Source organism: Cydia amplana, chromosome 6, assembly GCF_948474715.1.
Source record: "Cydia amplana chromosome 6, ilCydAmpl1.1, whole genome shotgun sequence".
Lineage (NCBI taxonomy): Eukaryota > Metazoa > Arthropoda > Insecta > Lepidoptera > Tortricidae > Cydia > Cydia amplana.
In genome coordinates, this window is record NC_086074.1 from 11153382 (window position 1) to 11178134 (window position 24753).

The following is a 24753-nucleotide window of genomic DNA, read 5'->3' on the forward strand; positions in this document are numbered from 1 at the left end:
TTCTGCTTTCATAAGTACTTATAAGTTACTGATTTTTAAAAAGCGTTTTTCAATTAAAAGACATGTCAAGATCGCTTACCTTCTTTCTAATGCTAAAAAAACGAACTATAGGCTGCCTGGTGTTATAAAAAAACTCTAATATAAAACTGCTGATTAAACGAATCTTCCGTTACATTTGAAGTGGATATAACCGGGTGGTAAGCTTAATCCCAGCCTTTAGAAGATAAAAGTGCCGCGCATCTAATTACCCGAGTGAGGATTCAGTAGATTGCAGGTAGATTGGCCGTTAACGAAATGCCATCGAGATATGAAATCTGCTTCCACGTGTTATGCACGATAGGTATTGATACATTCAATGCAATGACAATCAAATGACAGTAGTAGATTGTTATTGTTAACCAAGGGACTCATTCCTGCCGAGGTAGTTTGGCGCTCGAACGCAGTGAGAGCGCAAATAGTCCGAGGCTAGAGTGACTATGAATTTTAACCGAGTTCAACCAAAAGGAGGAGGTTCTCAATATGTCGGAATCTTTTATTTTATTACGAGCTATTTAAAAAAAAAGTGTCATGGTTATATAATAATAAATTAAATAATAATTAAATAATTAAATTATTATAATTAATAACGTTAACATTATAATCTTCCAGCGGTGTTCCAGATTTGCTATAGCTCTCTGAGGGAGCGCTAGGGTTCGCTTGACAACCTATTCTGAGAGTCGCACCACGCAAAATTTCATGCCAAGTAGGTACTTGGCATGAAATACACAATGTAGATTGCAAACTTAGAGTGGTCAGGGTCTAGCTACTAGTATAATCTGCTGATTTTACATTACAGATGGCAAACTAGGCCTTGTTAGGATTTGTTTGGTTTCCTCGCGATGTTGCCCTTCAACGGCTTCAACAAAAATCTAATGATGAAAATCAATTATAATTTCCCATCGCCTTTTAAAAGGAGTTTGGGAGGTTATAAACTTTTTTGTTTTTGTGGCAGTATGGCAGCCGTGAGGTGGCACCTCTCAACGCTGCTGGTGGCACTGGTCCTGGTCTGTGGCGTGGCAGAACACAGCTTCCGGCAGAACCAACGGCCGTTGCCGGTGCAACCGTATATTACAGACAAGGAAGTATGGCACCATTCAATTAAATTATTAAATCATTAGAATGTAGCTACCGGTAAACTTATAGTAGTTTATGCAACAGTGATATAATAAGGGTTCTCGGGTCTTTTTTTACAAAACTCGACTACGTCTCGTTTTGTAACTTCGACCCTTGAATTTTAAGAACCAATTATGAGCTGTTGCATACATTACTTTTTCTATGACAGCTGCAGCAAAAAAAAAAAAAAAAAAAAAAAAAAAAAAAAAAAAAAAAAAAAAAAAAAAAGTTATTATTAAAAAAAAGAGTTATTATTAAAAAAAAAGAGTTATTATTAAAAAAAAGAGTTATTATTTAACAAAAATTGAGTTATTATTTAAATAAAAAAAAAAGAGTTATTATTGTAAATGAAAACATACCTCTTTCAATCAAGATGATCGGAACTTGTATCTTTAAAAAAAATAAAGCAGTTGTATTATACTCATAAGATGACTGCTAGCAGTCATCTTATGAGCCTATAGACAAAGCATTCAAATGACATTGCTTTAGATATCACTGTCAGTCATTTAATTGACACATTTAAGTGCTGGAGTAGAAAAAGGTTACTTTGAATCGCGGGGAAAGATTGATATTACTTTTGTAGTCGCCATCTAGCGTCAAGTAAGCGGATTTATCAGTACCGCTACTTAACATCTAATGTCACGAGTGTCGCGACTGACGAAATAGTAGTTTATGCAACAGTGATATAATAAGGGTTCTTAAAATTCAAGGGTCGAAGTTACAAAACGAGACGTAGTCGAGTTTTGTAAAAAAAGACCCGAGAATTTTAAGAACCAATTATGAGCTGTTGCATACATTACTTTTTCTATGACAGCTGCAGCAAAAAAAAAAACAAAAAAAAAAAAGTTATTATTAAAAAAAAAAAGAGTTATTATTAAAAAAAAGTTATTATTAAAAAAAAAGTTATTATTAAAAAAAAAGAGTTATTATTTAAAAAAAATTGAGTTATTATTTAAAAAAAAAAGAGTTATTATTGTAAATGAAAACATACCTCTTTCAATCAAGATGATCGGAACTTGTATCTTTAAAAAAAATAAAGCAGTTGTATTATACTCATAAGATGACTGCTAGCAGTCATCTTATGAGCCTATAGACAAATCATTCAAATGACATTGCTTTAGATATCACTGTCAGTCATTTAATTGACACATTTAAGTGCTGGAGTAGAAAAAGTGTATTAATAATAAATTTATTTATTTCAGACAATTAAACAGTCCATATTTTTACTTTTTTTTTTGTATTGCTCGACAATTTACAACTACCAATAAATGGGCTACTTGGCGCTACATGTCAACTACCTACGTTAAAAATAAGCGTTTTGGAGTGAATACTCTGTTTATTTATTTCTCTATGCTGTTTCATAGGGATTCATTCATAATAAAAATGTTGTTTGCAGTACATCCGCCATATCCACTCCATGATCGACGCATACAGAGGAGACGTGGACGGTAGACTCGTCATAGAGACCAACGCGCTCATCGACACCAAGTACCGGACGTGGAAACGAAACGCGGACATGATCAACTCACTCTTGGCTCTCCCGAAGGGCCTGAACGATGCTGGACGCTAAACCGTCCTCTTAACTACCTCGCATTGCCTTGACGTTTATTTTAAATACAAACAAGCGTGATTGTCATGAGTCGAATATTTTATTTAACGTGTACTGTTCAGAAAATGAAGGTGAAAACATCAGTTCTATACAACTAATGAGAATTATCCTATTTCACTGGTGTTTCGAACGATTATGTGACAAAAGTTGGGTGTAAATAATAAAACATTGTTGTCAAAACATGTTATATTGTACCATATTTTAATTATAATGCTAATTAGACTAAGACTATTCTATTGTTACCATAATGAAAAGGTATATTTAACAGATTTAATAGCAAAAAGTTTAACCCTATTTACACAATTTCCTATTTGAACTAAAAAAGTGAATTTATCAATTGTAAAGAATGATTAGTTTTTCTACTACGTTGATAAGCCATCCCACAGAATTTAAACTGGCCACATTTACATCAATATTTAACTGTAATGCAAAAATATCGATCTATGTATATACATCTGCTATGACACCAAGTGTTTGACTAATTTATATCGTTAAATATACCACTACATATTATACATATACATTTTATAAGTACACGTGGTTATTTGTTTTACCCATGTTTGCACAAAATGCTAAACATAAGATATCTCTCGACTATTTTACCAGAAGGACACGATATCTAATCTCTAATGCTGGTAATGATACTACCGGGAGATCTCATAATAAATACCATTCAAAAGATAATCACTAGCGAGGTAAGCAAGTAAGCATTTTTGTGCTAAACATCAACAGATAATACAACAAACGACTCGTTTAGTAAATGCGTCACTAGACAGTTTATCATACATTGGTTCGGGATGTATTTCAAAACATCAGAGTACAATTTAAAATTTGAATCCCAACAGGAGCCACGAAAGTCAACTCCGGGCTTGTAAAAACGGATCACCGATAAACGTATCACATAGGAGGGCAGTTTCTGTAGAGCGGATGAATCGTCCCGTCGATCACAGCGCGGCCGGGCGGCCGGCAGCAGCAGGTCAGGTGTGACCATAGAGAAATATAGTAAGACAAGAGTGCTCACTCCATAAATCAGTTCAGACTATTAATTTCAGTGTCTACATCTAGCATCGAGTAGCGGAACTATCAGTACTGCTACTTGAGAATAGATGTAGCACCGACCGGAAAGTCTTATGCTGTTGAGATAAGACTTTCCGGTCGGTGCTACATCTATTGTCAAGTAGCAGTACTGATAGTTCCGCTACTCGATGCTAGATGCTAATAGTCTTTTTGGTACTAAAACGGATGTATGGAGTGAGCACTCTATGTTTTTTTTTCTCTATGGGTGTGACCGAGTTTTGATGTGTGGGGGCCGCTAGAACTTGAGCGAGAAGCCGGGCGCCACGTTGAGCGAGCGCTGGGGCTGCACCCGGAAGCCGAGCGCCTCGTCGGAGTCTGCGCGCGCGTACTGCGCGTAAGCGGCGCCACCTGCCGGCGGCCGCGGGCTGTGCGTGCTGCGGGTCTTGCCCTCCGACTTGGCGGGCCACGTCGGGAACATCGCCGGGTCGATGGCCACAGGTTGCTCCTGTAACGTTGCTCACTTACTACACTCAAACTCAAACCTCGTCATCTTTAACTAGGCACCGTTTGCGTTAGTTTTAGAAAATATAAATTAAATCAATTTACATACTAACCGATTCGGCCGATTTATAGGACGCGATATCTCCAAAGCTATTAATCACTCTTCTCTTCTACATTCTATTGTAATATGAGTAAGTAGGTACTTAAAGTGTTTATTTGTCATCAACAGAAAAAGTTTAAAAAAAATTAAGAGAAGATAAGAGCCGCGAGCCATCTAAAAAATGAGAATCAAAGGGGAAGGCTTGTAATAGCGTTACCAGTTTATCACTCAGTATCTAGCTCAGTGCATTCAATAGGCAAGTTTAGATTTATGGGAGCGGTGACAAATAACGTCATGGTTACTTCACGCTACCATAAGCTACGCACGAGATTACTGTCACTCCTAAAAAATAAACCGAAGTTTGGTTCACAATAACTAGTTTTATTCTTTTGTTAATTCAAAATCATCGAATTTAATAGTTCCCGCCCGAAAAATCCTGCTTACCCTTTTTAAAAACGGTATAACACGAATGTTAAAACAATAAATAAATAAATAAATATTATAGGACTTTCTTACACAAATTGACTAAGCCCCACAGTAAGCTCAAGAAGGCTTGTGTTGTGGGTACTCAGACAACGATATATATAATATACAAATACTTAAATACATAGAAAACAACCATGACTCAGGAACAGATATCTGTGCTCATCACACAAATAAATGCCCTTACTGGGATTCGAACCCAGGACCGCGGCTTCACAGGCAGGGTCACTACCCACTAGGCCAGACCGGTCGTCATAACAGACGTCACAATAGACTATAGAGATGGTGCCAGCTCACCTGAAAGTATTTATGTTCCAACGCGGCATCGGCGGTGATCCTCCTGGCGGGGTTGTATGTGAGCAGCGCCTGCAGTAGCGACAGGCCGGTCTCGGTCAGCAGGTCGGCGCCCACGCGCTGCCGCAGCCCGCCGGCCGGGTGCTCCGCGAACGTCATCTTCTGCACGGCCGGCAGCTCGCTGTAGCCCGGCCACACCAGCTCCGAGGGGGTGCCCAAGTCCTGGTGGTTATTCAATAAAGAGTTCGTATCAGACAGACATACAGTTATCATCATCATCATAATTTAAGAGCGTGGCTCTTGTCGGTGGAGTATACGCCAGTTTTCGCCGTCCTCGGCTAGGTTCTTTAGGTCCCTGTAAGACACGACATTTGCCTTTGTTTTTAGTCAACTATATTAGAAGGCAAAATCGAAGCTAGAAGAAGAAGAGGAAGACCACGAGCAAGCTACACACAACAGTTATAGCATAGAGAAAAAAATACATAGATTGTTCACTCCATACATCAGTTTTAGTACCAAAAAGACTATTAGCATCTAGCATCGAGTAGCGGAACTATCAGTACTGCTACTTGACAATAGAGGTACCGACCGGAAAGTCTTATGCTGTTGAGATAAGACTTTCCAGTCGGTGCTACATCTATTGTCAAGTAGCAGTACTGATAGTTCCGCTACTCGATGCTAGATGTAGACACTGAAATTGATAGTCTAACTGATGTATGAAGTGATCACTCTTGTCTTACTATATTTCTCTATGGTTATAGTACCATGGCAGAAAAAAACCTTATCATTGTTTATAGTGGCTCTGTCACATTTTGTTGCTGCATACTTAGCATAGACCAGTCACGAAATGGCGGATCGCGGTCCGGATCCGGACCACCGACCTATTTAGTGCAGTACATTTGCTTATTTAATTAAAACTCAAGTAGAAACAGATCGCGATGATCATTTTATTTTAAAAACCGGATCCCTGAAGAAACTAATTGGTGACCCTTGGTATATAGACGAACCGACATTTCACAAAAAACATAAAAATATTGAACCACATTAAAGTAGTCGAGACTGTCGAGAGTAGCAGATGCTTTTGCAATAACCGATAACTCTGCGTTGGCGCCCAAATTGGAACAAGAGAATGAAGTTTTACACTAACCTTGAAAATTCTATTCAACTGGTCCACTTCGGACTTTCCGGGAAACAGCGGATTCATGGTAATAAACTCGGCGAAGATGCAGCCCACACTCCACATGTCGATGGGCGTGGAGTACTCCTTGCCGCACAGCAGCAGCTCGGGCGCGCGGTACCACAACGTTACGACTATGGGCGTGTACTGGCGCAGCGGCGAACCGTACTCGCGGGCTAGGCCGAAGTCACCCACCTGTAAAAAGTATATGACGTTAAGATTCAAATTCCGTAATAATAAGTTACACAAAGAGCCAGCAGGCATATGGTACTTTTAATATGATGCAAAAATGGAATGCTACAGATTCCGCCAGTAAAGTTGTCCACGCAAGAAAATAATAGTCGTAGGTACATATAAGTGTATGGTAATATTGGTAATTCGTCTGCAATTTATGCAGATTAGGCGTTTTACGCTATCGTTATTAGGAAGTTCGTGAAGAAATTCCTTTTAATGATATCACTAGATTTTCTTGAGTCTTCACACTTAACAAATTTATTTATTATAAGTCTAGCAGATAAGTAACTCTAGAAGACAATTTTATAACGCACTTTTAGTACTCCCTTGTGTGACAGAAGAAGATTGCTAGTCTTGAGATCCCTGTGCAATATCCAGTTGTCGTGAAGATGGTGAACAGCTTTCAGCAATTGAGTCATCAGACATTTTACTTCCCCTGGAAGAGAAAAACGTTGTTTCTTAATGTTTCCTTTACATGAATTAACTAATTACATGAGTCTAGATGTCGACTGATGACATGATGACATTGATGACAATGGTGATATGTTCAGACATGTTTAAAGGTTGACAGTTCACAATGTAATTAAAATGTAAACTCATTTATCAGCGTGTGCAGCCTCAGCGAGCCATCACTCAAGTCCTATACTATTTTGCAAAAAGAGCGAACTAACGATGAAACTGCCTACGCCCGTGATGAGAATAAAAGGCAATAAAAAGAGAGCTTACCAGGTAAAAACACCTGCTTCTTTCCCCTCATTGTTTCCATAAGACTCTTCAGATCATGCTCCACGTAGTCCATGACGATGAATATCTTGTCCATATTGGAGCCCACTACAATCTCCCTCACGGTGACTATGTTCGGATGTTGGCCCTGCAACAAGCAAAGGGAGTGTGTCGCTTGTTAGTTAAAATGGGGCGCACTTTACTGTCCGCCATGACGGCGAGACCCCGCTGTAAGGAAAAATTTACCCCCAGGCGCCCAAGAGACGAAATTTCCACAACATAATGCTTCAGGATCTCCGGCGCAGTGTCAATGACACATTGATCGAGCGACAGTACCTTTCTGCAGTAGTTTAACCGTCCATGTAATAGGGATTCCGTATACCTCATGTCACTACGTTACTTACACCGAAGCAGGTTTGCTCGACGAGCAAACCTGCTTTACTGTGATCACCATGACCCACGCGATTATCACAGTATACAACGTTGGATAGTGATAATGGTGGGAGATAGTTAACATGATTGAAGTTTATTCACTCCTATATCCACCAAGAATTGCTATCACAATGAGAATTTAAATATTTTAATTATCAGAATTCAATACAACAGGTTGTATACTAATTCATATTCCAGAAAAACATGGCGTCAGTCTAAAATATTTTGATAACCATCATCATGTCAATGTTATGAAGTATGGGTCGTGACCAAAGCCCCAGAAACATTATTTGATAGTTTACATTCTTACTACCTACAAGAAGCATCTGGGATACAGCCTCTTAGCTTAAGTAAATAAAAAACGTATCTTATCCTAACACAGTCAAGAGTTCAGGCCCACAACTTTTAGTGTCACATATGACAGGAAGTAAAATACGGAGACGCTCCGTGATTGTTAAGCTATTTAGGGTCGTAGCTATTACATATATTGGTTGTTTAATACTCACGCTATGGAATGTCCAATTTAGCTAGAACCCTAAATGGCTCAACAATTTACGGAGCGTGGCTGTACATAACTACGTAACAAACATTTTACTCACTTGGTTTATTTATTGACTATGGACAGTGTTGTTCTGTTCAACTACAAGTCCAGTAGGTAATAAAGATGTATTATTGTCAAATATGGAAAGCACACCCTAGTTGATATAAGAGAAGAAGGTGATCTGAATATAAATCTTAAATAGTTCTTAAATAAATAATAAAGGACCATGGGCAACTTTGTATGGAGCCTGGACCCAACGCCAACAGAAATGAGAGCAAGGTCATTAGATAGGTATTTCTATGTACTTTATTTTGTTCTATGGGCACCAAGCGGAATTTCATTACAGAACTAAGATATTGGTATTTTAGCCAAAATGTCATCACCCTTATTACCTAGGCAATAGAGTCCAAGTAAGTAAATAATTGCTGCAAATCATTCGGTGTGCTCGTCCGGCGCTGCGCGAACATCTACTCTATGTTCGCGCAGCGCCGGACGAGCACACCGAATGATTTGCCGCGCTCGCCCGGCGGTGGACTCTATTGCCTAGGTAATAAGGGTGACGACATTTTGACTAAAATACCAATATCTCAGTTCTGCAATGGAATTCCGCTTGGTGCCCATATAACGAAATGAAGTACAGAGAAATACCTATCTAATGACCTAACTCTTAACTCTGTTGGTTTTGGGACCATTTTGACGCATAGTCCTTTAAAGTCCAATAAGATTCAGACAGTTTAAAGAGAAAACTTCCAGAATTAAGTTAAATGCAAAATTCTTCCAGAATTAAGTTAAATGCAAAATTTCTTAACGTTTCTTAAAAAACAAACAAGAAAATATAAGGTGCACTGCGGCGATATCATGGTCGCGTTTTTATCGCCTGTCGTATCATGCGTCACATTCGCACTTAGGTACATTACAAACCTGATAGATTTTAGAACGTGACAGGCATACTAAACTACAATACAAGCAATTCATACCTTGGCAACACTTACACTACTGCAACGTTACCAAGTCATATTTGCTAATGTAGCTGCAGTCGAGTTCTTTTAATATAAGATATATTTTCAATATTATTCCGCTGTCGAATTTATCCCAATACACCTTACAAAAAAAATCATCTTCATACAACGTCGCATGCCTCGTCAATGTTGTACAGGGTCTTTTTAGTTTACACTGCTATTTATAACTTCAAACCCCAACTTTTAACTCTGTTACAGGCACAAAACTGCAAAAAAACATTGATATGGATAACAAAAATACAGCGCCACAAAATTCACTTGAAAACATCCACGCTACCATGTCATCTGAGCCACCAAGACCTCATCCATAGCTAGCAAATCTTTCCATCGTATGGGTCAAGGGGACCCTAGCGACATCTAGCGTACGAGCGTTACACTTCTTAAACGGCTACCAAAGTTCCAAGTCATATTGGAAGATTTGCTGGCTATGGTTGAGTCGAGATCTTGGTGGCTCAGATGGCAGAGCGCTGGAGTATCGATCCACAGGCCGTGAATTCAAGTCTCATACAAGACAGTAATTTTTCCACTTTTGAATTCAGGCAATACCAGTCTTACAAAAGTGACAGATAGGGATTATTTCATAACTTAGCTTTACAGTTTACACATAACATTTAATACATTCAAACAAAGATTTGCTTAATGGGACATTTTGTTTTTTGAGTCATTATAATCAGTCGTCACATTTTACGTATTTCGAGATTAAACTAAACTAGATATCATCGCTATACTTAGCCCGTTTCTACACTTGTAAGTTTTACTTACGTAAGTAGGGACACAGCTATACTAGAGAATGAGAGATGAATATCGTTATATCATTCTAACAAATAGCTTTGTCCCTACTTACGTAAGTAAAACTTACAAGTGTAGAAACGGGCTTACTCAACCTCATATCTGCAACAATCATTTGATGGAAATGTCGCTTTTCTTTCATTCGGAATACGGGTGTTTTTGTCATCAAATGAGTGTTGCAGATATGAGCCAGTAATTTTATACATTTTGCGTTTGCGTCAAATCCGGTAGTTCTGATTTTTTGCAGACTTGTTTATGATGTTGGCCCAATGAATAATCCAAGTTTGTGACCTCGAGCGCCGAACGCAACTTTGTCAAAAATGGAAAAAACCGCGAAAATTTCGTTTTTTTTTCTAGTTTTGGGCGATTCTAACCCTAAAGGACTAGTTTTTGATAGAACCTTCCTTAGACGTTTTTAAAGAAGACTAAATTTGCTGCAATACGAGATTAGAACTGTCTCTGTAGATTGAACAGTTTCCGAGATAAAGGCTTTCAAAATTTAGATTTTTTGAAATTGAGCTCGTAAGCTAAGTGGGTGCAGTGAGTAATATGCACTTTTGACTCAGGCGATGCCACTTGGCACGATTGTTCCTAAGGTCAAACAAAGCTGATTTGGCCCAGTAGCTACGAGATCGTACCGTGCCTACCCCCCCAAAAAGGGAGGGGAAAGGTCGGATCCCCAGATCCAATCTTTGCTATATTTCTTTCTACTCTTAGCAACTAGGGCAAGTTATATATAATTTTCATATAATTTAGGGATGAAAACATATTCATACTTTTAAAACGCCAAGTGTTTTTTTTAAGATTTTTAACTTTTGACTTTGGCCATAATTACATTTCTATGGAAATCGTCACTCAATCTAAATAATTTACAAAAAAATGTATGAATGCCTGCTTTGTCAAAAATGGAAAAAACCGCGAAAATTTCGTTTTTTTTCTAGTTTTGGGCGATTCTAACCCTAAAGGACTAGTTTTTGATAGAACCTTCCTTAGACGTTTTTAAAGAAGACTAAATTTGCTGCCATACGAGATTAGAACTGTCTCTGTAGATTGAACAGTTTCCGAGATAAAGGCTTTCAAAATTTAGATTTTTTGAAATTGAGCTCGTAAGCTAAGTGGGTGCAGTGAGTAATATGCACTTTTGACTCAGGCGATGCCACTTGGCACGATTGTTCCTAAGGTCAAACAAAGCTGATTTGGCCCAGTAGCTACGAGATCGTACCGTGCCTACCCCCCCAAAAAGGGAGGGGAAAGGTCGGATCCCCAGGTCCAATCTTTGCTATATTTCTTTCTACTCTTAGCAACTAGGGCAAGTTATATATAATTTTTCATATAATTTAGGGATGAAAACATATTCATACTTTTAAAACGCCAAGTGTTTTTTTTAAGATTTTTAACTTTTGACTTTGGCCATAATTACGTTTCTATGGAAATCGTCACTCAATCTCAATAATTTACAAAAAAATGTATGAATGCCTGCTTTAAAGTGATACTTTATAGCAGCGGTCGGCAACCTTTTAGCCGCCAAAGGGCCACATAGTAGGTAACGAAGTTGACGCGGGCCGCACTTGGATCTGACTGTTTCCCCTCCCTTTTTGGGGGGTAGGCACGATACGATCTCGTAGCTACTGGGCCAAATCAGCTTTGTTTGACCTTAGGAACAATCGTGCCAAGCGGCATCGCCTGAGTCAAAAGTGCATACTCACTGCACCCACTTAGCTTACGAGCTCAATTTAAAAAAAATCTAAATTTTGAAAGCCTTTATCTCGGAAACTGTTCAATCTACAGAGACAGTTCTAATCTCGTATTGTAGCAAATTTAGTCTTCTTTAAAAAAGTTCAAGGAAGGTACTATCAAAAACTAGTCCTTTAGGGTTATAATCGCCCAAATCTAAAAGAAAACCGAAATTTTCGCGGCTTTTTCGATTTTTGACAAAGTTGCGTTCGGCGCTTGAGGTCACAAACCTGGATTATTAATTGGGCCAACATCATAAATAAGTCTGCAAAAAATCAGAACTACCGGATTTGACGCAGAAGAGCCACGTTACAAAATTCTACAATTTCACTGGATTAATACGAGGTGGAGTAAGTATAGCGGCGATATTGCACCACGTACAGTCAGACAGCAGTAGAAGTTGCTAAGCGGGCCAAGTGTTCAAAATGATGTTGACGCGATTTTCTTGTTAAGAGAATAAGAGCGTGTCAAGGTAATTGAACACCTCGCCCGCTTAGCAACTTCTGCTGCTGACTGTACAATAAACACATATATGGGCTGTAGCCAATATAACCATCGTTTTTATCGAAAACTGCATTATTTTAGTTTCTATTTTTATTAACAAAATAAATAAATTAAATTCTCTATGAACGATTGTGACTTTGCTAGATATAAGATACATAAGTTCATGACAAACAATAGAGCTAGTATATATGGAAACATATACGACGCTGGTAAAAAAAAGGTGTTTAAAGCCATTACGACTTTAAATTCTCAATAGCCCGAAAAGTAGAATGGCCTATTTAGTAAATCGTACAATAAAACACAGATGGAAAATTTTGTTGAATCTGAAGAGTAAAATGTTTGTTACGTATATATCCCACAAAATAAACTAAATATAGAACATTAAACAAGGAATTAACAGCAAAATGCTTTATTCAGAACTCTGATGATTAAAATATTTAAATACACATTAAGATCACAATCTAAATGGTCTTACATAATACACAGCTCAGTGCGAGAATCATTAACTTAATCTAAGTAGATTAACGGCGTAACAACTGATAAAATAAAAAAAATCCGTTCAAAGTTATTTTAAATGGCGATACAATGTATTACACGCATAGGTGCATACTACAATACAATTATTGTATGATTCGTATTTAGGAGTAAGAAACCACACATTTTAATAATATATACTAAGACCACACACATTTTTGATGAAACAAGCTAGTGACATTTTTTATTATAAAAGAGACAAGAAAAATATAAGACTAATAATGTCCATACAATGCTATGAACCATATTAGTCTGTAGATGGCGCCCCTAATTGAGCCGATTTTTATTTTTCAAACCATTCAGAAAAGAGCTTTTTCTTCCCTGCTAGGAGGGATCAAAGTGGCACTTTTCCTCCCTGCTAGGAGGGAGCAAAATAACACTTTTCTGTTCTAGCACACTATTTTTATATTTTTTTGCACATTATTTTTTTAGCTTAAATAATCTGTTTAAGCATCAGATTGTGTCAACACTAAGATTTTTTTATCTTCCTCATAGTTGATGTGAAAAGCAGTATGTGTCACACGGTATCAAAATTATTTCGTCTTGGCCGTTAACACTTAAATACCTCATTACGCTCAGGATTCTACTTGTAGAATCCATCGCTTCATTCAGGATTCAATGTACGCCCTTGACGGAAATATATCATTTTGATCTCTTGTAACACAAACTACTATTGTCGTAGAATATGAAGTTTGTTAGAATTTAATAAAATTTGATTGATTTTATTTTAAGAGCTCCTCATTCTGGGCTGAGTAAATACGAATTCACAACTCGTACCGAAAAAAATTTAGGTACTTATGTAATTTTTAATTTTCCGTTGAGTAACGAAAATACCATGTTTCGTAACTCAAGAGCCCTGAGCGGGACGGTTTTTTGGATGTACAGAATATAGAACTCGTATCAATTTATCGAAATCAGACGGAAAAAAATCGACATCGAAATAAAAATCTGCTCAATTATGTCTGCATGTTTGCGCGTGTGACAATTGCTATTTATAAATTTTAAATGAAAAGTTGGTCTGACCGAATATATTGTGCGTTGTAGGCATAGAAATTGCTATATTCTTTTCTTGCCTCTGGTGTGAAGTTTGTTCCTAACTTATAAATTACAACATCCATTAAAATGACAAGTCAGCACTAACCGCGTGGAGTGCACAAAGTAGAGTCTTTAATGCCTCCACGTGCACATGATGCACTCCAGCCTGCGGTTGTCGTGCATCTAAAGATCTCATTTGCAAAATTTCACTTGCCCCCTTCGTTGCACAATAAATTGTTTGTTTTTTATCATAAGAAATAATAGGGGGTATTACTGCAATGTTTTGCCGCCAGAGTTCAGCACTGGCGCCTATCGTAAACCATAAGGGCCCTCCATACTCGTGCGCGAATCACGGCGCGAAGTGCGAGTGTGGAGGGGGCTTTAGAGTAACTTACTGTGCCTTAAACTGTTTTTTGTCAAGTTTTCAAAGATAATAAAATATGACATGATGCATCAAGGTGGTTTGTTTACAAAGGGCCTCCCGGACCGGGAAATGCGTAAATCGAAATTTAGTTATCTGCCTCTTTATCGCACGAATATGCCAGATAGAGAGGTTAGATAACGAAATATTGATTTTCTTGTTTCGCGGTAGACCTCCGCCTAAAATGTGACGTCCTCACAACCTCAGATTGTGATGGTTTATGGTAGTGGCGCCCCCTACCTTAAAATCGTGTTTCGTATTCTTTAAATATATTTTATCCAATGAAATGCCACATGTAGATGTTTGTGTTTTTTGTTTTTAGCGCGGGTCTTATAAGAGCGGTCACAGAGTATATAACTAGGGCATAAAGAGACCCATTTCATCCGAGGCAATTTATCGATATAGGTCGTGAATAAAATGGGGCATTTATGCCCGAGCTATATGTATACTTACTCTGCTTTTCACTTCGATTGCGAGGAAAATATACAGACACATTTTAGGTTATTTTACCTTATGTATTCAAGACTAAAGAAAACCGTACTAGGGCCCGTGCAGCGGGGTCGGGGGCGCACCGGCCGCCATCTGCAGCAGTGGCAGTTTGTATGGCAGATTTTGGACTTTATTGCTAAGTCAATAATAGTATTTTTTCTTCTCCCGTACTTTTATTTGTCATTTAAAGGGTCGTGCACACACCTTTAAAACCCTACCTTATAGTTGTCAAGACAAGTCTTTAGTCTATGCCCCAAAAAAGAATTTTGGCTATTTTACGATACTTCGTGTAATTGTGTGTGTGTGTGTGTGTGCACGACCCTTTAAATGATAAATAAAAGTACGGGAGTAGAAAAGGATCGTAATAGTCTATTTTACTTTATGCTCTAAATAGTCTAAATCAACTTAGTGCCGCTGTAGATAAAAATTAAATATGCATTTGAAGGGTCGCAAACTATTTCTGCTTCCGAAGATTAAACAGGTTTGGTGGTCAGTGTGTCATCTACTATCCAGATGATAACGAGAATATATCTTCGTAGTATCAGCGTAAGGCCATTTGACAGATGATTTAAGCAGCGTCTGTAAGCGAGAGGTCTCACGTGACTCACTATGTATGTATGTATGTATGTCCTCTACTATGTCTCACTATTATGTATTTTGGCGCGGTTTAGCGCTAGATCTTGGAACCGTTCGTTTAACAGCCCTTCACGTTGGCAGGCTCATACCCATCGCGGTCTAGCAAGCTCGTATCACGTGCTCCATTCGATATACACGCTGTCCTTGAAATGTAACATTTAACGTCTGACGTATCACTGTCCATTCTTTCCAAGCGCTACTTGGCTCAGCCAGGCATAGCTCACTCCGCGATGTCGGCGCGTCGCTACAAGTACATGCGGCCCACACCTAGCCATAGTAGTTGCCGCGCACCGCTACGGAACGGACGCCTGCTCGCGCTTGCGCCACCTAGCGGTCATATCTGTCGTAATATACACGTTTTGTTAGAGAGTGAATCTTCAGTACCTAGTACTATTATTTATTCTGTGGCTCAACATATCTCACTTTGCTTTGGCAACGAGTAATGTCCACGCGTTGCACATGCCCAAGCAGAGTCAAACGTCTTTGTTTCAATATGGCGGTGACCTGGGCAATCTCTCTCGTTAGTGGCCCTGTTCTTCCAAGAAATGTTGAAAATAAAATACATCGAAAGTTTATCAATACATAACTCGATCTGGTCATTGAAACGCAAGTGTTTAATTCTAGCTAAAATTATTAAAGGCAAGATTAATTGTTATTTCGCAGTTCAAACCTATGTCTTTGTTGACTTGGACAAGCTGTATCTAACGGTTTGTGCTGGTCATAATTTCCTTTGGTGCTGATTGATTGATGTTTGCCAGAAATCACTGATGCACGGCATAATGAAGTTTCACACGTAGCTTCATGTCTTCCGTGGGTCCTTACAGGAACCGCTGGAACCAACAAATCACAAAACGGCTGTCAATTCAGTCACCAATGGAATCACACCGAGCTGCGAGTAGCAGTACTACGAGGGGCTTTTTATAAAGGCCTGTAACCTCTAAAATATCTTTGTAACATATACAACTGTTATAAAAGATACTGCCACTTGTATTTACAGCCTTTTGGTGTGATTCCGAAGGGTTTTTCATTTATGAATCTTGGTTTCTTGTTTGAGCTTCACAGTTATTTCCGTTTCCGTCGACGTCTGGATAGTAGATGACTGTTTTATGACCTTTCACCAAACAATTTAAACTCCTGGAAGAGATCTTCATTTGCAATTCTACAAATGAGTATTTTATGAGACTTCTGATTCTGAAAAAGACTTATTTCTTCGAAAAAGCGCTAATGATTACCTACTAAAATTTTAAATAGACTCCAATATGAACTAGTCATAGGTAGTATGTATTATTTTTACGCTTTGGCGTTGTCATATCTACCATTCAACAGGCTAATTGAAGGAGACTTGTAACAATAATAAATTACAATAACATTTTCAGTCTTAAACGTTATTTGTGTATGACAGTCGTTCTGGCACACTTTTATTTAAACACAAACACATCAAAAGAAAATGGCAACTATCTCATTGTAGCAAACTTCACACGTAAAGCTGTTCTGTTGTAAAAAGTCGCTGAACAATGCAAATTAAAATAGCTGAAGTGGTTATATAGATACTATGGAATTAATAAGTATTAATAATTTTTTATCAATGAATAGGTTAATATTTGGATTCAAAACCTTGTTTATTACATCCAGCTCTATTCATTTCCCACAAAATTAATACTCAGATTTTCTTGTTTAACCAGCCTTGTTGTGCCTTATTAAAAAAAACCGCAATTGTCTATAACGGCTTTAATACTCAAAAGTAAAGGGTCTGGCCGCAATCCTATAGTGAAACTGCCCCTGGCTGAAGTGTATACCTTTCTTAAGTGCGTTTATTTGTCTTATTATAAGATATCGTTTTACCAAATTTCAAGGCCAGAATCCCCTTGGTTTGGCTAATAAAAATATTTATTAAGCCTTTATAAACAAGTTACAAACTTGATTTTTTTTTTTGGAAATATACTAATATTAGGTGCAATTAACATCCAAATTTCAAAACAATCAAACCACTAGTTTAGCTACAAAAAAATAAAAACGATTAAAAAAAAAAATTTTTTTTTGCCAAACCCCCCTTGGTTTCTGGCCTTGAAATTTAATAAAACGATATCTTATAATAAGACAAATAAACGCACCTAAGAAAGGTATACACTTTAGCCAGGGGCAGTTTCACTATAGGATTGCGGTTAGACCCTTTTCGTATGTCGTTTCAGATTTGATCTTACTTTGACCAAGCGACTGAAATTGTCCATTTCAAATGGAAGCGCCATTTCAGTTAAGGATCACTCCAACTTGGCCAAAGGTATTTTTGCGTCGTGCATTGGGCAGCCTCGGACAAGTATATTCCATTTTATTTTGATGGTTTCAAGTGAAATAGAACAAAGATGTATTCAAAAGAACCTGTAATACACAAATAATAATTATGAATTTTGTCAATTTATATAAGAAAGACACAATCGTAATATCTAAATTTATCAATAATCTATCAATGAGCTAAATTTTAGCGCGACGCTGCATGAAATTATGAAAAATTCGAATCCTCGAATTTCAGCAACGGCTTTCGAGTCTATTACTTAAGACTCTATGACTATACGATCTAGCTAGGGTAATGTTCGATCAAAGCAAAAGCTATCATATAAATAAACAGTAGGTATTCGAACAAATTAAATCTGCCATTTGCAGAAAACGTGTATAGGTTTGAGTCATTGCACAAACAATTTGTTAAAAGTAAATTAACTCTAGTATAAATATATTGCAATAACGTAATGACATTTGAATGTCCACATTACCGTATTTTGTCTCTTACTGTTTACACTTGTACAATTCCACCAATGCAAAAAACATTTTGTGACGAATATGTCTGTCTGTTTGACTAACATGTTCGTTACTATTGAGTACAATGTTTGCACTGGTAGACAAATAGTTAAACTCATGTTTATTTATTTCGCCAACACAGCCGTTACAGTACTCAAAAGAGGATAAAAACTTGTTAAAGTGAGGAGAATCCGTAACTATTGCGATAAACGTAAGGTATTACGCTAGCCACGATCATGAAATAATATTATACTTAATAACTAAAGGGCCCACCATACCGAAGGTCGACGCTGCGTTCACGCAGTGACACGTATTGTATGTCGCATTGTTGATTTAGGGTTTGCTACGTAAACGCCACGTCCATTTAATACAATTATTCGGTGTAGTTGGTCTTTAAAATGTTACCTGAACAGATGTGATGATAGATGATCTTCCTATGCACTTCAATTAAACTATCATGGAAATTGTATCGCCATCTTAAATAACTTTGCAGCTCAATAAACGTAGCTAAGATTTTTTGATAATTACTCATCAGTGAACATTGCGTTCGTACATAATTAACTGAGGAAGCATTGGAGGGTTGATCCCCTGGAATAAATCCCTTATAAGATACTTAGGCCCGCCCGTGTATCGAAGTTGTTAACCCTTGCAATTGGGTCACACCTCTAGCACAACCCTCTTGCAGGTAAGAGGTGCCGGGCCTGTAGGAATAAAATACAAGGCATTAATCAATTGAATTCAACACATGAGCCATCGAGTGCTTCACAGCTTGCGGCTCAAACAAGCTGCCTCATTGCAAACTAATATTTGTGTCATTCTATGGAAAGAGTCTTAGTGCATCTTGCGATTAGTGTGAAAAGTGAGCTAAGTACACTTTGCGATTAGGCCCTATTTCACACCCAATCGCAAGGTGCATTGATCCCTCTTCTAGGAGAATGACACATTTAAACGAAATACCTTCTAACAGCCAGCAGTGATGCATTGAGATGGCTCAAGTGAGCTTACTCTAATAGAATAATATGAAATTGTGATCGTACCTTAAGTAATGTGTTGATCTCTCTCAGAGAGGTTATAGGGAAGCCTTCCTTCTCCTTTTCCATCTTAAGTCGCTTCAAAGCAACTATTTCATCACTTGTTTTGTCTCGAGCTCTGTAAACAACTCCATATGTGCCTTCCTCTATTCTATTCAGACATTGAAACTCCTCAACTGATCGACACCCCTGTAAATAATCTTAGTTAATAATTTTTCCAATACATATTTTAAGAAACTAAAAAAACAAAAAAATATATAACATGCAGAAAACAATAAGGAAAAATAACAAAACTGAAAGCACATTTAAAAGCTTTTATCCTGATTATGTTATACTTTGAACCTATAATAATTTATCCATTAAATGATGATAAATTTGTTTGACTTACTCATACAATATTAGCAACTAAAAAATCATCACATAGAAACTCTAGCTGTTGTATTAATTTACACTAAAATAGTATAATTACACAATGAGGGTTGTTAGAGACTTCAATATCGCTGTCAAAAAAAACACCATTCAGTTACATCTGGCAAAAGTTACCAAGCTTAAATAATGTGATAAATATGATCACTTTATTTAAGCAAGGTATTAAGGTTTGTTTGAGATGTTTACCTGTAGTGCCGGGAAATATGGTGGCAGAGCATTAATAACCTCTTCCCTAAGACGAACTTGCTCCTCATCTTCCTTAGATGGTTGTACCTCCTCTGCTGGCTTCCCATTCTCTCCAGGTGGAGGAGGCGAGAAAGAGTGAGACCGGCTTCTACTTTTGGATCTAGAGAGTGATCTACAATAAAATGTTGAGATTAGATAAAGGATTTGTCTGTAGTGACATGTTAATGTTGTAAGTCTGGGGTCAGGTTGATGTTTTAAAAAACTATTTATCAAGTTAAAAAACATAAGACTGAAGAACATTGTACAGTGGGCCAAGAAAGTGGTCTACCAGTTTTGACAAGTTTCTGCGAGATCTAACGATCGCTAAGGTTGACTTTTCTAACGGAGTTTAAAGTAAATCGACCTTGTTGTCTCATGACGTTCAAACGAACCTCAACCATAGGGTGGTAGACCAGTTTCTTGGCCCACTGTACATAGACACCAAAAAGTGTTTGAACTGAAATTCCTATTAAGTTATCCTTATTTGTCATGAAACTATAGCAGTGAAGGTAACTCTAATTGACTTACCTTCTAGAATCATTTGATGATGGAGTCCCATGATTTGATTTGCGGACAGGTGGTGATTGAGATTTTTGTTTAACATTTTCAGTTTTTTGCTCTTCTTCCTTGTCCGTTTTCCTATCCTCTTCATTTTCATCACCTTCCTCAGATTTTGAATCGGCATCAGAGTCTGAATCTGTACTAGCACTACCATCATCTGTTTCACTATTTGAATGCTCTCCTAGAATTAGAAAACAGTTTGTTACATACAGGGTTCTTTTTGAGCAGTTAGCCATATGGTAAAGTTGAGAAATGTCCCCAAAAAACCTTAGTAAAATCTAAATTTTAATTTTCTTTATAATTTTCATTTTGTAGCCACTCTTTGAAATCCGTATATTCAACGCGTGCTTGGTCACCCTAAAGTAGCCACTCGGTGGCGGGGCGAAGTTTGAGCGAGACAACGCTATGCGCAAGTGCCACGCCCCATAGCGTTATCAAGTGCACGAGACACCCTTATCTGATCTCTTTACCACTAAGAAATAAAAAAGAGGGTAGTTTGTCTAGGATCGAGCGAACCAGCATTATATGACCTCAAGACCCGTATAACCTACGTAACTAGAGGGGTCACTAAACGCGTCATCCAAGCCTGTTAGCTTAACTGCTGAGCCATGAATGACACTCTAGGTTGCGGTCTATTATGATTACGATGGAGCGCAGGTACGTAGTACTTTGCTTAGCCACTGTAACTTAAACCTTGAGCTACTACCTATTGCATAGTTAAGGAGTGCACTCGTACTGGTTTACCTTAGCGCTGGTCACAGATGCGCTTGATAACCAAGGACTTACATTAAAATACGTTTGCGCTATTTTCATTCATTATGAACGCATGCGTGATCATGCACGATCTAAAACGACATATTCAAATATGGCTAATGGTCCAAAATGACCCTGTATTGCACATCTTGTTGAAGAACACATTTAATTATGCTATGTACCTGTATGTATAAGTTTGTCAATGTCAGTGAATAACTTACCTTCCTCTTGATCTGAATTAGATTCTGCCTCACTCTTCAGGTCTACATCACTAGCATCAGACACTGTGACAACATCCCCATAGTGTGGAGAATGCGTGGATTTATTTTTTTTGCTAGAAGGTTCTTCAGAAGACGCAGAGCGTTTTTTACCGCGACGACGACGCTCTTCGCGTCTTGCTTCCAATTCATTGCGTGATTCCGTTTTCCTTTTTTCCATTTCCCTTTCTAAAAATTTAAAGTAAAATTTAACATAATACTAACTAGACTTTAGAAAGGTAAAGGTAAAGAAATCTAAATTACTTTTTGTGTTTAGGAGGTTTAATTGTACATGCATAAACTTATGACATCTGTTGTCATCAAGCTTAAAAGTTTAGTATCAGATCATAGGCTAATATAATAAATAATAAAAGCTTACCTGCTTCTAGTAACTTGTTTCTTCTTTCTTGTTGGTGTTTATCAAGAGCAGGTTGTCTCTCAGGCTTGGTCTCCTTCTCAGTATAATCATTCTGTCTTTTTTGATCATTACTCTGCATTCTTTTACTAAGTAGTCTACTTCTTAGATCTTCTAAAGCTTTATCCCCAGAGGACCTATTTTCTTTTTCATTGTTATGGTTTGTATGTCCATCTTCTGCTAGCAATCTTAATCTAGATTCTATTCTTTCGGTATCTTGATGTTTCCGTTCAGTTTCGGAACCCTTATATTGCCTTTCACGATTTGCATAGCTGTCTCTATCTCTCTGTGACTCTTTGTCTCTGTATGCTTCTCTTGGTCTTGCTGCTTCTCTAAAAGATGGGTCTCTGAACATTTCCCTGTCTCTGTAGTGTTCTCTATCTTTGTATGACTCTTTTTCTCTATATGTTTCTTTTTCCCTGTATCCTTCCTTTTCTCTGTACACTTCTTTCTCTCTGTATGCCTCTTTTTCCCTGAACTGTTCTTTGTCTCTATAGGCCTCCTTCTCTCTGTAGGCTTCTTTTTCCCTATAAGATTCTTTCTCTCTATAGCCTTCCTTCTCTCGGTAAGGATCTTTTTCTCTATACACATCTTTATCTCTCATTTCTCTATCCCGAACAAGTTCCTTATCTCTAACTTCTTTGTCCCGATAAGAATCTTTCTCCCTGTAGTACTGTTTATCTCTATGATAATCTTTGGACACATCATCGCGTTCCATAGCTTTCGAATTTTCTCTAGTAGGTTTATCAGACTTTTCACGGTCCCTGTTAGAATGGAAGAAAGGTATAGAATTAGTTATATACTTTGACACTTGTTTTTTAATACAACTATTAACCTCTTGAGGCACTATCATCCACAATGACAATCAAAATCCCATACTAAATATAAGACCTTGTGGTCATGTTTTAGAACCTTGGGACTCAAGGGGTTAATGTTCTGGAGACCATAATTTATACAATTGACAGGATTTATGTAGTTCTGGATAATGCATTCAGGATTTTGGTTATATTAATAAGGGTAATTGACTAATTTAAATAGCACTGCTTACCTATAAATATGTTTCTTATCTTTTCTTGAACTTTCTTTGTATCTGTCTTTGACAGATCTCTTGTGGCCTCTCCTGTCTCTATGAGATGGCCGAATTACAGCTTGGGGTGGCTTGATCACTAAAGAATCAGCATTGTCACGGTCCTCATCAGACAAACTAAAAATAAACGACTTTAGGTAACATTTCTATAACATGCACTAATTTACATTACCGTTATTTATTAGACTTGAAGGTATTATTAATTTTTTATCCTGGCACTAAAAATAGTTGATTTTTCAATTGCACAATGCTTTCCTGATGGAACATTATCATAGAAAAGATGTTACCTAAATACAGGTAGTCAACTCGATTTCATTACAATTATGCTTTGTAATTAGCATCAAACGCAGATTATTATGTATATGTGCAATATGTAACAGAACATTACAGAAATTACTCATTGTGTGGTGTGGCTCTGAATGTGTGAGTCATGTGGCAGTAAAATTGTAACACAACTTAATGGCCAAAAAGTAAGTCTAATTCAAGTTTAAGTTATTCATATAACGTTACTGTTGGTATTGAATTGTATTATTTAGACAAATACCTGAAATCCATGTCTTCGTCGTCTTGGATAGGGCTACGCGCTAATTCTCCATCTTCACATTGTTCGTCATCGTAATTACTCATAATGAGGTTTCACGTTTAATATCACAGTAGTATTAAGACTAAAGTTTTATAAAAGTCACAAATTTTTACACATACACGCTTTCTCATACGTAAAATACAGCAACGTAACGGGAACTTCAACCAAAATGACTCGACGCCATTTTATAGTGTAGTGTATGTCATTCGTAGAAAAGAAAAGAATAAAAAAATAACGTTGAGACTCTATGCGCACGCTCGAACGAGTGAAGTAGGTCTACCAACAACACAGACACAAATATTATATTAAACAACTGTACCGATATTCGGAACCTAAAGTAATATATTGAGAGTGGCAACACTGTAGTTAGTCGTATTGTCCTTTTCTAGCATATACGTCCATCTCTCTCCCACACCCCCACCACTTCAGGCAGTTGCGTTTGACAATTTTGACACTTAGAAATAAACGCAAATTACCTCATTGGCTTGCTGTTTTTCCATCTGGAAGGTCGTGAAGCTAAACTGCTGGTGAGTTTTTGAATTTGTACCCCAGTTTAGCTGACTATATTGAAAAACAGTTTCTAACGGCTTTTGCCGTTCGAAATAAATATTTAAATTTAGTTGTCCGTTAAACTATCTAGCAAATAAAAATGATCCGGAATAGTGATGTGCAAGTGTTTTCAAAGGCTGCCTGCGCGCACCGTGGCTATGCCAATGAAAATACTAAAATCACATGGTAGAAAACACATCGAGCTGGTAAAGCGTGCACGTGTCACCATTATAATTTAATTTTATTAAGTCTCTTCCGAGTCTTGTTAGTTTAAATCTTTGTGTGTGTATAATAACTGTTGAAATTATATAATACTTAAATGGTGATGTGTGGAGGTATACCCTTTCAAGTGATTTGTGTTTTCGAATACGAATGGATCGGATAGTTAATACGTGTTACGTAGAACCTACGTATTAAGGTAGAAGCTTATAGACGTGTAGGGTTTTTATCTGTCCAAGTATCTATCAGCAATTTATCTTTTTATCCCGTTCCGGGTTAATATAATATTGCAAAATTAATTTTTTGGTAATAAACTTGCTGATAAATAACGTGTACCCGAATAGGAGTCGACGATATTTCCGCTCTAAGGGACACAAGGTAACGAACAAACCTACATCGCAAACATTGCATTTATTTTTGTGGAAAGTGA

General features: G+C 37.5%; 2 protein-coding genes across 2 annotated transcripts; one reads left to right on the forward strand and one right to left on the reverse strand.

Annotated features, from left to right (window-relative positions):
- Positions 1 to 992: 992 nt before the first annotated feature.
- Positions 993 to 2750, forward strand: LOC134649242 (uncharacterized). Its single transcript, XM_063503960.1, has 2 exons — positions 993 to 1121; positions 2549 to 2750. Exons 1-2 carry the CDS (start codon positions 993 to 995, stop codon positions 2720 to 2722), a joined length of 303 nt encoding a protein of 100 aa, XP_063360030.1. The 3' UTR covers positions 2723 to 2750.
- Positions 2751 to 4051: 1301 nt separating this feature from the next.
- LOC134648869 (cyclin-dependent kinase 11B) lies at positions 4052 to 23726 on the reverse strand. The gene is made up of 12 exons (XM_063503448.1): positions 23517 to 23726; positions 22934 to 23089; positions 21850 to 22649; positions 21435 to 21659; positions 20428 to 20641; positions 19861 to 20032; positions 19252 to 19434; positions 7294 to 7438; positions 6882 to 7003; positions 6304 to 6528; positions 5160 to 5378; positions 4052 to 4283 (listed from the first exon to the last, which is right to left on the reverse strand). The coding sequence occupies exons 1-12, from the start codon at positions 23597 to 23599 to the stop codon at positions 4074 to 4076; spliced, it is 2754 nt and encodes a 917-aa protein (XP_063359518.1). The 5' UTR covers positions 23600 to 23726; the 3' UTR covers positions 4052 to 4073.
- Positions 23727 to 24753: the final 1027 nt, after the last annotated feature.

What these genes read in the sequence shown, in the direction of transcription:
- LOC134648869 (XM_063503448.1), bottom strand. Translation starts at nt 23,599, where the DNA reads ATGAGTAATTACGATGACGAACAATGTGAAGATGGAGAATTAGCGCGT. An exon ending in GACGAAGACATGGATTTCAG is followed by an intron (nt 23,090 to 23,516) that starts GTATTTGTCTAA and finishes GTTTATTTTTAG; the next exon opens with TTTGTCTGATGAGGACCGTG. An exon ending in GATAAGAAACATATTTATAG is followed by an intron (nt 22,650 to 22,933) that starts GTAAGCAGTGCT and finishes CCATTCTAACAG; the next exon opens with GGACCGTGAAAAGTCTGATA.
- LOC134649242 (XM_063503960.1), top strand. Translation starts at nt 993, where the DNA reads ATGGCAGCCGTGAGGTGGCACCTCTCAACGCTGCTGGTGGCACTGGTC. An exon ending in CGTATATTACAGACAAGGAA is followed by an intron (nt 1,122 to 2,548) that starts GTATGGCACCAT and finishes TGTTGTTTGCAG; the next exon opens with TACATCCGCCATATCCACTC.